At 52.7% G+C, this 16,236-nt stretch overlaps 1 protein-coding gene and 1 long non-coding RNA gene across 2 annotated transcripts in view; one reads left to right on the top strand and one right to left on the bottom strand.

The window, feature by feature from the left end:
• The window catches only part of CACNG2 (calcium voltage-gated channel auxiliary subunit gamma 2), a 107,937-nt gene extending 101,808 nt beyond the window's left edge, over positions 1 to 6,129 (bottom strand). Inside the window, exon 1 of the mRNA XM_086712375.1 lies at positions 4,711 to 6,129. Coding sequence (XP_086568501.1) covers positions 4,711 to 4,921 — 211 coding nt within the window. The 5' untranslated portion in view covers positions 4,922 to 6,129. The remainder of the gene's footprint in view (positions 1 to 4,710) is intronic.
• Positions 5,926 to 16,236, top strand: part of LOC147578913 (uncharacterized) — a 28,417-nt gene continuing 18,106 nt past the window's right edge. The window contains exon 1 of the long non-coding RNA XR_015253335.1: positions 5,926 to 6,336. This is a non-coding gene — a long non-coding RNA (uncharacterized LOC147578913). The remainder of the gene's footprint in view (positions 6,337 to 16,236) is intronic.

The raw sequence follows: 16,236 nt of genomic DNA, 5'->3' as shown, positions 1-16,236 counted from the left end.
GTTTGTGCCTCAGTAAAGCACTCAGGTTTGCCTTCCCAGGTGAGGATGCTTAGGTCTTGGCCCTGTGGAAAACTGGTCAGCACCTAAGACATCGGGGACTGTTCTCAGGATCCTGGGGACTGGGTGGGGAGGTGTGCTAAAGCATAGAAGATTCTGGGGTAACTACATGGGGACGGTCCCTAATGCCTGCTCTCTACCCACAGTGTCTCTTCTGGTGCTTCTTGCAACCCACCTGGGCTTGGATGTACTTTAAAAGCAGGAAAGGGAAGAAAACCAATGGGTTATTTATTTATTTTTCCCTTGCTTGCAGAGACTGAGTTTACTGACAATTTTCCGTTGGCCAGTTAGGAGCGGCACGACCTTAAACACGGACTCCTTCTGAATCCTCTTAGTTTGTGATGATGAGTTCCATGACTCATTATTATTCTTGTAAAAAAGAAGCACCAGGAAGAACAAACAGACCATCCTGACTTCCTCGCCTCCTTCTTTCTCGATTACTCGACTGTCACACGTCCTTATGGTGTTTGAGTGAAGTTAAATAATCTTAAGGATTTCGGAATCAATCCACCCATCACTATGTTTATGCGCGCCCCCCCCCCCCCCCCATTGTGCGCAAAGCGCTAAGGAGAGTCGAACGGGGAATCTGACTTGGGAATTCTGGAGTGATGGGTCCAGGGTGTGAAGCGACTTCCACAATCAGCTCGCCCGACACGCGAAAAAGTAAGATGATCTGGGAAAGGCTGTTGGCCTTCCTAAAATAAAAGATACATACTTTCCTTCTGGAGAAGCAAGGCAGCCATGGCTGAACCCAGCCTGGAGCCCTCACCACCTCTCAGGCCGGGCAAAGGGTACGCGACCGGGAGGTGGGCAAAGCCAGTTCGGGCAAAGCGAGACACTTCTTGCTCAAAGGGAGCAGGGACGTAGAACGAGTGGCAGAGTCACCGTGAGCAGGCAGCACGTGGAAGCAAAGACAGGAGGAGCCGTGGATGGAAGAGGAGCTCAGAGATTCAGCAGAGAGAATGTTAACAGCCCAGACAGAAAGAGTTCTGTGCTGCCTCACAGCAAGGAAAGGGATGCGCGCGAGAGAAGGGAGGGCGGTCTCTGCTCTAGACCACGTTGCACGGCTGTTGGTTCCTCCTCTGCAGGGCCGGAAATCCTCTGGGGGAGACGCAGGGGGCCCCCCCCCCCGCACAGAGGGGAGGAAGGCGAGGAAGGCGCAGGGGAGGATAAACACAGAGTGAATTTCTTGCTGCCCCTGGAGACCATGATTCCTTTCGGTGACAGCAGAGGTTAATATCTATCCTGAGCAGCAAGCCACCGCTCGGCCCAGAGACACCTCGCTCGGAGCAGCTGTTTTAGTGTCCTGTCATGGGTTTTATTGAACTATATTCCCTGAAAGGGCCAATCCCTCCCTCCATTTGGAGGCTCTTAGCGCAGCTTTCCTGAAAAGTTCAAGGACTTCTCCTATCACGCTCCACCTGTCTGTATCCACGCACAGGCTGTCCCACCCCCTCGATCCCAGTAAAGACCCCAGTCCCCTAGGAATTTCAAGTTCGCACAGACGCTCCTATTTACCCTGCACAAGGGGAAAAAAAAATTAAAAGGTTGTAACATCTTGATCTCCCTTGTCTCCCGCTGTGTGTCTACCCCTAACAGGTGGCCCTGTGTCTCCTCATTCTTCAGCAGACTGATTCACTTCAAAAGCAGCAAGGGAGGCAGGCAAATATTTGCTGATTCTTATTTTCATCAAGAAGGGAAGGGGGGTGGGGGAATGGCAGGGGGAAAGCACGTCAGGAGACAAAAAGCCCGAGTGAAAACCCGAAAAGCCGCAGAGATCAGAAGCAGACGGGGTTGTCTTTCCCTCTGGAGTCATCAGGAGCATCTTGGGGGAGATTTGAAGTCTGTTCACAAACTTTTGGGGTATGGGCAGGAAACACAGTAAAGAGGCGACGGGGGAATCTTTCCTGAAGGTCCAAGTTTCCACACACAAAAAACATAGATTGGGGGAAATGTAAAGTGCCGACAACTGGATCTCCATAAAGGCTGACCCTATTTTGAATGCTCCAAAAAGCGAGCACAGAAACACCTCACAAGAGCCATCTATGCTAACCTGCAGAGATAAGTGCTTTTCCAGTCTGTGGAAATCAGTGCATTCTTCCAAAATAAGTGGGTGGCTTCAAACCTTCCAGCCACTTCCTAAGTGGCCAAGGCCCGACTTCCTGGGGGCAGTCCCAGGTCCGCGAAGCCCCATATGGACGGACGCGTTGGAAAATGCAGGCGAGGTTGCACACCCCCCCCCCCCGGCCACCCGGAGCACCCACCCTTCCCGCCTGGGCCTTGGCCACAAGTGGAAAAGGAATAGCATCCTGGAGGGAGCCTGGCCCAGCCCCCCCTCACTGCCCGGAGGCCCCAGGCCTGGGAGAAGGGCCAAACCCAGAGCTCTGGTGCGCACCACACAACCCTTGGGAGGTGTTGTAATCCTAACCCTTTCTGGGAGATGATTCGGGGGGGGGGTGCCGTGTGGCGAGAAAGCGAGGGGGGTGGGCGGCACATTTGGGGACGCAGACACCAAACACATGGAATTTAAATGAAAATACTTAAGCCTTTTAATACACAAGTGATCCAAAGCCACCTCCAGTCCACTTGCCTTCTGGGAATTATAAAATGTTTCAAAGATCCCAGTACATGAAGAATTTGCAAGTAAAGCCCTGATAGGAAAGTATGTTTATACCAACTTACCAATTTCTGAGTATATTTCTCCTAAAATAACATTCCGTCTTTCCTCTAATTTCTTGGCTGCCTGTCTCCATCCGACTAACATCCAAGGAAGGCAAATTGCTCCTATGATCATTTCCCTAAAGCAACTCTCATTCACTTTGCTTTTCTTCTCTTTTGGAATAAAAGTCTGCCATAAATGTTTAATTAAATGGAAGCCTTTCCACTGTTAATGACAAGCTGCTCGAAAGGCTTTTCATTCTTTAAGGACGGGTGTGTTTAAAACGGTCCCTATTAATTTCCTGATATTGATTCTCTGGCTGGGGAAGAGCATAGAGTATTCAGCCTACAGCTCTCCTGCAGACTATGTTCAAGGCAGCGGTTTGGATTGAGAAAGGGCACCAAATGCAGTATGCGTCAAATAGACCATCGCTCAATGAAGTCACTTAGCTATTCAAAACATGTTCAGCCATCACTCAACCGCTTGCACCAAGAATGTTGGGAGGGGGGTACGAAACTGGTGCTCTTTCCCAGACATAATCGCTTCCCAAAGAGCGGCTTTGGCTCAGTTTGGGTTAGACCCTGGGGCCACATCAGTTTCTCCCTCTGCTGTCTGTTTCCCTCTCTTCTCCCCCATCTCCTGGCTTCAAGTCCTTGCATCACCATCCCATGGTGAGCTTAACAAACAATTCTGCAGTCCCCGCTTCCCAGCGCTGCCTCAAACGGCCTCCGGTATTGGTTCATGTCAGAAGCAGAGCACATAAGCCTTTCTCTCCACGCAGAAACACGTATCTCTCTGTGCACATCCTTCTACGGGTAGCTGTAGCTTGTACATACGGATATCTCTATGTATGTATATATACACACATGGCCATTCAAATGCGGTCCCTCGTATTAAAGTCTGTTGCTAAATGCAGGTTGTATGACCTGCAGGAGTTTTTTCTGTGCTTATGAACGTGGCTCAGAAGCACATGCCTTTAGCGGTACCCCGAGCTCCCAGGCTTCTCACGGTGGGGACCCCTTGGGCCACAGCACATGCACAGGCACACGCGTCTCAGTGACCCTGCAAGATCAAGGCAAACAGCTGACACCCCCAGTCCACTGCCCCCCCCTCCACTCCCTCCCTCAAGCTCCCCAAGCCCTCGCCTCTCTCTCCCGGCCTCTCTGCACAATGTCTGATGCTCAAGCTGGCTGCAATGTTGACCGTACTCCCTTCTGGATAACAGACATGTCACCGCGTGGAAGTGAACCGGTTCTCAGCCTAACCCGCAAGTGAACTGCTGTTTATGAGAACTTGGGCTTGTTTCCTGTGAGAGACGTATGTATTTTTGGACTTTGTAAACGTTAAAACACACACATACACACACGCAGCCAGGCGCCCCGAAAGATATGTGTGGGTTCGTAGACATGACGAAATGCTCTTGAACTCAGCTTGCGATCCTGGAATAATTAGGATTTACCAAATAAGGATTCTTAGAAACAACAGATTTTTTTTTTTTTAAAAAAAAGGAGATTTGCAGATGATGATGTGCCTGGGACTTTTGGGGAGTAAGGGGAGGAGGAGGGGGGAAAGGAAGCACATTTTTGAATTCTTCATTGCGAAAAGAGGAGCAGCGTTGACAGAAACAGCTATTTCCCCCCCTTGTAGATGGCAGTGCTACACCAAATGGAAAATCCTAATGATTCCAAAGCAGGCAGAGCTCATTTGACTTTAAAAGACAATCTCTTGTTGTTTTCATCACATCACAGATCATTCCAATGAAGAGGTTTAGGGGAAGGGGGGGGTGGTGGTGGAGGCTTGAGAGTTGAGTATGGCTTTTGCTTATTGATTTTCTTTCCTCTGAAACTAACCCAACCAACCTTGATCTGTGGTAGGAAGGAGTGAAGTAAGAAAATGGTGGAATGTGAAGGGGACTTATTTGGAGGAGGGTGGGGAGGGGGAGTGAAAAGGGGAGGGGTGAGGTGGCGAGGGGGAGGAGATGGGAAATCAAATACCTTCTAGACAGCAGGTTCTCCATAATCCAGAATGGGTCATAACTTCCTCGTTCTTTTTGCTGGTTTCATTCTCACTGACACTTTTGGTCTTGCAAACCCCTCTGGAGTAGAGCCAATAGTCGGTTCCCACAGCTATGGTCATCAGACTGAAGGCAGCGAAAGCACCAACGGTGGTTAAAAGCATTTGAACACCTCGATCAAACAGCCCCATAATTCTTCATTATATAAACACCCAACCGACTTCTGGTTCTCGGGAGAGTGTGTGTGAGGGTGCGAGTACTAAAGCAAAAAAATAAAAATAATTCCACTACTAATATAATGGATCTGTGTGTGAATAGAGAATATGGAGAGATATAAAACCAGGGAGGTAAGAAAAGCTCACGGAAAAGAGTGTAAATTATAAAGATCACACGGGAAGAGAGGCTTGCCTTTTGAGATCAGAAACTGTTCCAGTTGCAGTAAAATTTTTTTTTAAAAAAAGGAGGAAAAAAAAATAAAAAGACACCCCCCACCCCCCCAAGTGAGATGCCTTAATCTCTTTTCCTAAAATTCTGGTCTCCAGTTTCCATATGTGATAGCTAATTTGGAGATGGCTTCCACAGTGAACCAGGGAACAGCCGCATTCTCAACACAATCTCTCATGGTCGGGACCTAGACAGTTAGAGATTGTAAAAGCCGGGATGCAACCTTCCGTCTTCGTTCTCGGCTCTGCGGCCTGCGCCATGAAAATCCTTTGCTTCGCCAGTTCTCTTCCTTGGGGGGGGGGGGGTGTCTCGGGCGCTTTCGTTTCAGACCAGACTTCCCAGTATTCTGTAAGCCCTTGATCTCAGCTGAACAGGTGCGGGGGTCTCGCCTTCCATGGTTTTGCCCCGGCAGCGGCAGCGGCGGCGGCAGCAGGGCGGGCAGGCACGGCGGCGGCGGCGGCGGCGGCGGCGGCGGCGGCAGGACGAGCAGCGGCGGCGGTTATTGTTGTTGGTGGCGGGGGTAGTGTTGGCGAAGTGGGGGAGGGAGGGGGTTTCTCCCGGAGAATCGAGGCGGGTTTCCCTCCCCCTATCTGCAAAGCTCCTGGAAACAAGGGAGCCGGCGTCTTGCTGCAGGATGGGCCGCCCGCCTGCCCCCCCACTCGCTGCCGGCTCGGCCCCCGGCGGAGGCGCTCCCACCTACTGCATTACCGGGTGGTGCTGAACTGGACAGCTCCCTGCGCCGCCCGCTCCGCGCGCGCCCCGGCTCGCTGGGCGGCCCGCCAGGAGGGGGGCGCGGGCCGGAGTCCTCCCTCCCTCCGGGGGCGGCAGGGCCGGGGCAGAGCCGGGGGCTGCCTTCCCTCTTTTTACCCCTCTCCCCAAATCCTAAAATGAGCGCTCTTCTGGGCTCCCGGAGCTCGGAGGAAGGCGTAGCTAGAGATAGCTTGCTCCCTCTCCCTCTCCCTCTCCCTCTCTCTCTCTCTCTCTCTCTCACTCTCTCTCCCCTGCCCTCCCCCCTTGGTGTTTCTTCCAGCTCAGCCTCCTTCTCATTCCATCTCTACGTGCCCAGAGCTTCAAATACAACCCTCCCATCGCAATCAGATGGGCACAAAACTTCAAGCAGCCGTTTCTCTGCCTGGAAGCGGTGAAAATATAGCCTGGATGGGTAATTACAAACACTGTCTATCTGTGTTTTTCCAATCGTCGTTTTCACTTTGCTGTCTTGGGGGGATTTGTTTTGTGTTCTGTTACTGGCACGTTAGCCGCGTCTCCTTTTAGTCGTTCCTCTCTCCGTCTCTTTGTCTCTCTTTCCGGCTAACGGGGAGTGCAGTGCACCGTGTGTGTTTCTCTGTAGTTTTCCGTGAAATTCCGACTCTGCTCCCACAAGCAGACATTTTGGAAAGATTATTCATGGAAAAGGGTGCGAGAGGGTGGCTGGTAGCTGGGGCTTGGGCAGTGATTTTCATCTCAAGGATAAACCTGTTTGCAGGGGAAGTGGGTGAAATGGAATCCTTCTAAGTTTCCGTGTCATTCATAAACTGGATTGGAAGAGATAAAAAATCTCCCTGCTGTGAACACTGAAACACATCACAGCCCTCCCCTCTTCCTCAGCAGAATCATTATGCTGGGTTAATTACAGCATTACCTCTCATTCCTATATGTGCAACTTTTCCTTAATGTGACTCCTGGAGAAAGGAGCCCATCAGATTCCTGCTGATATTGATTACATTTTTCTCTGATCAGTTTCGGAGTTAAGTGAGAGCGCATGAGGCATGATGTAGGTGCCCTGTTTTTCATTTTTGGGGGGAGCGCCCTAGAGAGAGGGGTGAGTCTGGTGGGTCCGTTGGGGGTTAGAGGTGTTTGAATTTCCTCACTCGGTTATTCCGTACTTTCTTCTCTTTCCCTCCGTTTTTGTCTTGAGATAATTTGTCTCACAATTTCTCGGTGATTTGGTGATTACCAAAGAGTATATGATAGATGACTAGATTAAAAACAGACTTTTTTTTTTTTTTTTTTGGTGTTGTCTAACTTCTTTCCCTTAGCTGAGAGCTGGTCTGCAGGGGTAATCGGTGCGTACTTTTTGATGTAGAAAAACAACCTGTTTCTCCACCCTGCATAAAACTTCCTTTTCTCACTCTCTGGTCCTTTCTCAGAAGGGAAGGACCCTTACGAGGGGCGATTGTGTGCTCCTGGCACCCGGGAGAGGGTCCTGGTGTCCAGAGAACAGAACCACAGTTTCGGCAACCTCTGCTAAGGTACCTTGAGGGTATAGCAAGACATTTGCAGACTGAAGATTTCTCCAGTGTTGTGTCTTGTCCTGTGAGGACGGGGGTGGGAATTGAGGTGGGAGAGGGGCTGAAGTGCTGATGCACTGGGCAGGGAGCTTAGCAAGTTCCGCCAGGGGTTCAGGTGTGGGATTTTCTTGGCTCCGGCCCATAAGGCAAAAGTGAAGGGCAGACGAGAAGGCCTCTTAGATGGGCTGGGTCTTTTGGGGGGAGTGGAGACAGGCTTGTCTGAAGCCACATGAGACTGAGAAGCTTGCCCTCACTCCTGCCTGTCCCCTTGGTTGCCTCTGACCTATCCAAGAAGTCCCTTCACACTGGAGGTAGAGCCCTCCTTCTCCCCTCCCATCACATTTCAGAAACTTCTGTTTGTCCACGGAGGCTGCTAACATCTTAGCCACTGACCATAGCTGAAGATCTGCAGCATTTGATTAATCTCCTGGCCAGATAATCATGGAGAAAAGGAAAGGGGGCTTCGGGGAATGTAACAGCTTTGGCCTATCAGTGTGGACGGAGCAGACTTCTGGGGACAGAACAGGCCTGGGACCACGGGTTGCCTCTGCTGCAAACACACTCCAGACAAGTGGGTTTCCTAGAGCCTTGGCTTTACCGTATATAAAATGAGCACACGGGTACCTGCCTCTTCCTTTTCTGAACTTGTTCCTGGCTTCTCCCTGCTTCTCACCGCTGCCACCGCCACCGGGCCCGGGCTTCTTCATCCCATTTCTAGCGCTTACTTGGCCTGCATCGTCGCCCTCACTGACTTGTGAGCCCTTGAGGTCAGCGCCCGTGTCTGGTTCACCATGATGTCCTGGGACCTCGTGTGCAGGCCTTGGTACATGGCCGGTGCTTGATAACAACGGCTGAGTGATTACGGTGAGGATTAAATGGTAGGAGACAGGTGATGTGCCTGGGACACAGTAGGCCCTCAGTGAACGTGGCTTTCCTCCCTCTCCTCCCCACTTTTACATCCAGTTTGGTCTCTGGCTTCCTTGATCTAACTCCGGTTCTGCTCCCCGCCCCCCTTGCCGACCGAACCCACCCCTGCGGCCCAGATGAGGCTGCCTGGGAAGAACTGGCTTGGTTGAGTCCCATTCGATGGCTTGGACCCACCAGGCACACACACTTAGCAGCTGCTGAATGGGTGCTCTGAGGGGAACAGCTTTGTGTGCCTGCAGTTGGTTACTTGGGAAGGGCTTAGAGGAAATTAGCTGAAATGCCACAGGCCTATTTTGAGCTCCTTCTTTGATGGAGTGGAAATCACATGGGATTTGGGCACAGCAGACCTGGCCTGGAGGCACAAAGCTGCCTTCTCCTCAGTTTTGACCTTGGGCAGTCTCTTAACCTTTCTGGAAGCCTCTCTTCATCTGTCAAGGAGGATCGTGGAGGAATCTTACAGGGTGGCTGTCACTATTACACGTTAATAGCAGGAACAAGAGCCAACGGGCCAGACAGCGGTCGAGGCCGAATCCCACAATAACGCTGCGGGATACGGACGATCCTTGTTCCCATTTTACAGATGAGGACACGTAGCAGGTTAAGTATCCGGCCTAAGGCCGCCCAGTTAGTGAGTGGCAGAGCTGGGAGTCAAGTCCAGCGGCTGAGCTTCAGAACCACTGTGCCTTGACCCAAGATACGGACTTCCTGAATAAGGGTATTACACCCAAGTGTGTTGACTTCTCATCCGACTTGGTGAGCATTTAAGGGAGTGACTTCTAGGTGCTTGCTGTTTTCACAGAGATTCTTACACTTACCTTCCCAACAACCCTACAAATACATATTACTACCTTATCCCACGGGCGAGTAAGAAGAGGCCCAGAGAGGTCACATATCAAGTCCCAAGGTCATATAGCCAGTTGACCGGAACAGCAGAGGCTTGAATACTTTGCACTGCTTCAAGCTCTGCCGGCTCCACGTCCCAAAGTTTATTCGCCTGTTCATTTATTCGTTCAAAACACCAAGCACCTACTAGGCGTCAGGCACTGTATTACTTCCCGAGGATGTTGGGCAGGCAGACACGGTCCCTTCCTCCAAGGACCTGAAGATATGCGGGAGGAGCAGACAGGTAAGGAATAGCCACATCAAAGGTGAGGGGGATGGTAGCAGATGGAGACTACCGGGCCTTGGAGTAGGGAGACGAAACCCAACCTGGGGGGGAAAGGACATCCTCCCAGAGGACAAGGCATTTAAGCTGACATGTAGGAATCAGAGTTAGCTAGGCCAGGACGGGGGTGGCTGAGAAGGCGAAGAGCCTTCTAGGCTGAAGGGGAACAGGCACGTGCCGAGGTTTGAAAGTACACACGGGTGGGAAAAGACGATTGGCGAGTTTTAGGGAACTCAGGCTAAGTATGGCCCATCTAAAGACAGTGGCGGGGAAACGTTTTAGGCTTAGAACCTGGAGGCCTCGGAAAGGAGGTTGGAGCGTAAGGAGCCTCCCGGAGGAGGCTGGTGGGGCAGGAGACAGCAGGGCAGTTGTGGTGGGGCTCCAAGCAATAGACAGGGGTGGCCTGGATCCGTGGTGACATTGGGCATGGAAAGAAGTGGAGATTCTTGGGGGTATCGGGGAGAAAATTGATGAATATCGGTGCGCGTTATAGAGACAGCCGCTCTGAGGGAGAAGCAGGCTGGAGGGGGGTGGGGGGGCAAAGCGTGGGGAAACTGAGACTCCTGCTTCGGTCACGGGTGGGATTTTGCTACATTCTATTGCCTCTGCACTCCCTGCCCCTATCCTTTCTCTTCTCCTCGTGGCCATTAATTAATTAGGACTGTAAATCATTCATTCGATTACGTTCTACCCCGCCCCCCGCACCCCCTCCCGGAAGTAAGCCTCACAAAGGCAGAGATTTTGTGTTCACGTTGTATTTCCGACACTTAGAACAGTGCCCGGCACACAGTAGGTGCTCTATAAAGAACAAGTTACTTTATTGGTCTAAAAATCTAAAAGCATGCATCCAGATGCATAGCTTCTCTGTTTCAGGCCATGAGCTGAGGTGCTGGGGAGGCAGATGAGATGGAAAATACCCAAACCAGGGAGACTGGCAAGCAGACAGCTAATTCCAAGAGACTGGGCAGTGTGGTCCAGCCCAGGGAAGATCTGGGGTGTGTGGCATCCCCTACTGTGAGCTCCCACAGCCTCCCGGTGCTTCTCCTCTTGTGGTTTGGAATTTCTGTTTAATGGCCGGCACACAGTAGGTCCACGAGGCCCATCTGATGAAGGAAGGAGGGGACAAAATGAAGACACGCGTTATGGAAGCCCAGGGAAGGCACTCTGTGTGACATCGGCCTGTTTTGTTTACATCATAGCGCTTTGCTGCAACTTGACATTTCTTGTTTATTATCTGAAGTCTCTCCCCCACCCCCGCTGGCCGCCCCCCCAGGCCACCAGACCTCATCGGTCTTGTTCATTCCAGGCTCCCCAATGCCTAGAAAGTGCCTGAAGTGCTCAGAGAATTTTTTTTTTTTTTAATGAGTGAATAAGGTTCAGGCTATGGGGGATAAGCAACAGGGACCAGATATAAGCATTTGGGAGACAGTCGGAGCAGGCCTCCAGAAGGCCCTGACACTCGGCAGGTGGGGGTGGGTGGGAAAGGTGAAGGTGTCCCCGAGGTGCGATGGGAGGACTGAGAGCATGTGGTGGGGAGGCAGTACCCCCCGGGGTCAGACTTGGGGAGGCAGCACTGGCCTGGCTTGTCCACACCGCTCCTCCCGGGCCTGCTCTGCTCTATTGGTCCCACACAGGCCATCACGGTGACCAGAGACTTCTGGCCTGGACAGCTGTTGAGCCCCATGCTGGAACAGGTGCTCCAGAGAGGCCCCGATGGGGCCGGGAGGAATTGAGATGCTAGGAGACTTGGGGTTTCTTACCTTGCAGCACTGAGAACAGTTGAGAAAGCCTCAGGGAACCCCAAGAGTCTGCTGCCAGAGGGGCTGGCAGAGTGGGGTTAGCCCGGCTCGTCATGGGGGGATGTGGTTCCTTCTGAGCCTGGTGAGAACCAGGAGCTGAAAATCCACACGTGGAGGTGTCCACGGCCACAATTCCCCGAGACAAGTGGCTTGCGCACACCCGGGACTCGCAGCCCCATTCTGTGCTCTGAATCACCAAAGCTCTGCCCCACCCCACCCCCAACCCCCGGCTGGTGTGGGATTTCACCAGGAACTGAGTCACAGTAAAGAATATTATGATAGAAAATCAATAAGAAAGTTACAGAGTAGAACAAAAAATAATACAATAAAGAGGACACATAAAGATGCAGAGGCGAAGCAAGAAATCGAATGTTAAAGGACAGAAGGGCAGGCAGAAAAGGTGACTTCCGGTGACTTTTCAGGGAGAAGGAATCCAGGGGTGGATGAGCGAGTTTGGGAGGGGACCGAGAAGGGATCCTGGGTGTCCTTCATGACCAGGTTCGGCCACCCTGGGGCCCCTCGTCTTCCATTTCCCTCCCAACCTCCCCTCCTCCAGTCAAACCAGACTCCCGTGCCTGGATCCCACGGCCCCAGGCCTACCCCAGGGCCTTTGCGTCACAGTTTTGGTGTCTGGGATGCCGGTCTCCTGGCGGCTGATTCAATCCCTCCTTCCCGAAGCTGTCTGCTCAGAGGCCCAACTGACCACCCGATAGAGATGCTCGCCTGCCCTTCCTCTGTCACTGTCCATTCTTTACCTGCTGAATTTTCTCCTTAACCCTTAACAGCCACCCCCACCCCCCACCTTGGCAAAGTTCACCCTGCCATTTATTTTCTGGGTTATAGTGTAAGGGTCGGGGTCTGGTCACGTTATTATTATTCCCCCTGCCTCTCTCACAGCGTCCGGCACATAGCAGGTGCTCACCAAAAATGACCCCCCTGGGCCAGTAGGGAGAGAAGCGGAAACCCCAGCCCGCAAGAGGAGGCAGGAAATGGGAGTATCCCGGAAGAGCTGGCCTGGAACTGTGCACGGGGAAGCCAACTGTATCTTCAGGAGAAGATGCTGGAGGTTTCTGGGAGGCGGGGGGTGGGGGTGGGGGTGGTCTTCCAAGGTTCAGGAGCAAAGTAGAACTTGGAGAGGTGACGAAGCTGCAAGGACAAGGGAAGGCACTCCTCTCCGTGCAGATTTCAGGCAGTTCAAGAAGGAGGGGCCGTGGAGACTGAGAGTCAGGGCAGGACAGACACGGCCGGTCGGCAGGGAGCGGGGGGGCCCAGGTTCAGGCCTCCCGGCAGCGTGGCCTCGAGCGACCGATCAGACGCTCCCGAGTCTCAGCCGGCCGGTCTGGAAAATGGGGCAGAGTTGCCTGCCTCGAGGTGCTAGTCTGATAACGAAATGAAATAAAAAAGTGCTTCCAGCCCCGCCTCCACGGTAAGCCCTAAATAAACATTAGCTCCACGTTGAGCTGCCGTTGGGCGTTACGTGCTTTGACTCGAACACAAAAATGAAAAAGACGTGGTCCCTGCTCAGTCGAGTGGAGGCGGGGGGCAGGGGTGGTGGAGAGGCCTGCCGGTGGCAGTCAGTTTGGTGTGGATGGAAGGCGGAGGTGGCCACGCGGGCACCACCAAGAGGGCAAGGACATTCAGCATGGGCATCAGAAGTTGGTGGCTGCTGGGCTGGGTCTTGAAGGGTGAGTGGAAGGTGAGGAGCAGAGAGGGCCAGGCAAAGTTTTCGGGAGGTCCAAAGACAGGGGATGTGAAACGCCCACTCAACACCAATGTGTTGAAAAAATACAAACTTCAAAAGAAAAAAAGATTTAGAAAGTCAATCTCCAAATCTTTTTTTAAAAAAGCTTATTTATTTAGTTAGTTTTGAGAGGGTGGGGGAGGGAGGGACAGAGAGAGAGGGAGAGAGAGTCCCGAGCAGGCTCCGTGCAGGGCTCGAACCCACGAACTGTGAGACTGTGACCTGAGCCGAAGTCAGAGGCTTAACCCACTGAGCCGCGCAGGCGCCCCTTAATTATTTTTAACGGAAGAGGTTTTTGTGATTTTTGCAAACTACGTGTTAAAAACTACGTTGTCTAAGAAAAGAATGGGTTGAACCCCTACTGGGTGTCCAGACTGGCCTGGTCCCCGTCCCCGGGATCACACATGCCCAGGAGGCCGACACTATGTAATTGATTATAAATTGGTTAATTGCAATCAGATGCTGCAGGTCATTCTGTTTTGCCAAAGTGCCTGGAGGAACTGGCAGAGATCAGGCTGGAAGGGGAGGTGGGCCAGGTCAGGGAGGGCCTTGAATCACGCACAGCACTTACTAGGTGACAGCTCTGTGCGATCGATACAAAGGGGAACAAGACCGGGTCCTTCGTTGGCAGGAACCAGTGACCGAATGCGGAGTGCTGGAGGGAAGTCCGTGGTGGGACAGGAGCACAGCATGGGAAGCGACAGCGAGGGAAGGCTTCATGGAGGAGGTGACATTTGCCTCTTTTTCCAACTGAATGGCAGTCCCAGAGCTGACTGTCCTGCCTTTCCGGCGGGACTTCCGAACCTGCAGGCTTAGAGGGGCACTAACCACACCCAAGAATGACTCAAGAGCAACGCGTTCTGCGCCTGGCAGAGTTCCTTCTCTAGGCCTTGGATGTAAGGGAAGGAGGAGCTGGCATCATACTGAGACATCGACCCAAAGACCAGAATGTGGGGAGCACCGACGGGCTGCTGCTACGCCCTGGTGGCTCGAGGGCCAAGGGCTAGGAGTCCCAGCTCCACCCTCCCTCATGCGCTATGTGAGCTTGAGACAGGTTATTCTACCTCTCCGCCTCTGTGTGCTTATCTGTAAAATGGGCATCATGGTGGCTTTATGGAGCTGTTGCCATCACGATGCTTGAGTGTGTGTCTCCCCCTTGGTAAGTTTTAATTACGAACGACTTGCTATTATACCCTGCCAAACATGCCACCGATTCTCTAAGTGTGGCTGACCTGGCTCCTTGTAGGGATGGTCAGAATGTGGGCAGCCTGTTATCTGAGCCAGGTAACTCACTGCGTGATAACACCCCAGCTCACTCCAAGGGCCCGTTTGGATAGAGGGACTGTCTCCCAGAGGGACACGGGACTGCATCCGGAAGCTGGGCTGTAGCCGTGCCCCCAGACCAGGCTAAGCTCAGTGTCCTGGCCAGGCTCTTCTGAGCCACCTGCCCTGGCGCCTCATGTCCTTGTGCTGCAGATGCTGTTTCTCGTCTTTTCCTGAGAAGTCCTGAGTCCCGAGAGGCTGGATCCTTGTCCCTCGTGCCCACCACTGTGTCCTTTGCATCGCACAGAGTTTGGCACGAAACAGGCTCTCCATATGTGTTTGTTGATAAACGGGGTGGGGGTGGGTGGGAGGAGAGAGGAGAGGGGCAGGAGTGATAATAGCATATGTTTTTCCGTGGCGGGGGAGTCCCGTTGACCACCCAGCCCCCACCTTTGTTGAGCGTGGCCTGTGTGCCGGGTGGGGCTTCACATCGTGTGAACTCGCGGGATCCTCACAGCAAGGCCTCCAGAGAAGTTCGGTTATGGTTCTCATTTTACAGATGGGGAATCCGGGGCACAGAGAGGTCAAGCCGCTTGCCCAAGGTGACTCAGCCAATAAGTGATAGAAGCAAGATTCCAGCCCTCAGGCTCTCGTGCGGTAGAGCCTCCTATTTGCTGATTGCCTGTTGTGTGCCCGCCTCTTTGTCCTCTAATATCGCGGGAACCTTGGGGACACTGAGGCTCAGGGATGTGAACGTGTCAGGCCAAACTGCCAGCAAATGGCAGATTCACCATGGTTTGCACACGGCGCTCTGCCTGTCTGTAAAGTTTCTGCCCGTAGTAATGAGGGCCCCAGAGTGCGGAGAGGTCCTGCGGGTCGACTGTCCCTCCCCTGCCCTGTGTCAGTGATGGGAACGCCTTCTTTCTGGCCTCTCACCTAGGCCTGCCCCTGCCTCCACTCAGCTGTGGAGGCCACACTGAATGGGGTAGTGGAAAGAACCCGGAGTCTGGAGCTAGAAGACTGGGTTGAATCCCAGGGACCTTGGGGAAGGTGCTTCCTCACTCACAGCCTCGCTGTCTTTAGCTTGGAAATGGGAAAAATAACATGACTCCCCCAGTACAGTATGGTATGGGTTAATTTATTTTTTATTATTTTTTATTTAAAAAAAAATTTTTTTTCAACGTTTATTTATTTTTGGGACAGAGAGAGACAGAGCATGAACAGGGGAGGGGCAGAGAGAGAGGGAGACACAGAATCGGAAACAGGCTCCAGGCTCCGAGCCATCAGCCCAGAGCCCGACGCGGGGCTCGAACTCACGGACCGCGAGATCGTGACCTGGCTGAAGTCGGACGCTTAACCGACTGCGCCACCCAGGCGCCCCTTTTCTTTTCTTTTTTAATGTGTATTCATTCCTTCCTTCCTTCATTCAGAGCGCGCACTAGTTGGGGAGGGGCAGGCAGAGAGGGAGAGACAGAATGCCAAGCAGGCTCTGAGCTGTCAGTGCCCAGCCCGATGTGGGGCTCGATCTCACGAACCGTGAGATCACGACCTAACTCAAGATGGGGAGTCGGATGCCCAACCGACTGAGCCACCCAGGCGCCCCAACAACCTGTGTGTTTCTACATGTTCACACAACCGTGAACAGAATATACCTGCGGCTAATGTTCACACACAAACACATGCCTTCGTCTAGTCCTGTGCACGCGCACTTGTGGGGCTTGGCCACCTTGTCGCAAAGTGGGGCCATAGGAGGCACCCCTTCTGCATCTTGCTTTATCAGCCAAACAACAACCCCCGTGAGGCTCTGTCTGCGTCAGCTGCAACAGCCCTAATTCATTCTTTTCATGGTACTGTTGTATTTCACAGTGAGGAATCG

Source organism: Puma concolor, chromosome B4, assembly GCF_028749965.1.
Source record: "Puma concolor isolate L17-30 chromosome B4, mPumCon1.1.hap2, whole genome shotgun sequence".
NCBI classification, from domain to species: Eukaryota; Metazoa; Chordata; class Mammalia; order Carnivora; family Felidae; genus Puma; species Puma concolor.
Note: the sequence above shows the minus strand (reverse complement) of the source record. Positions and strands in the feature narration are given on the sequence as shown.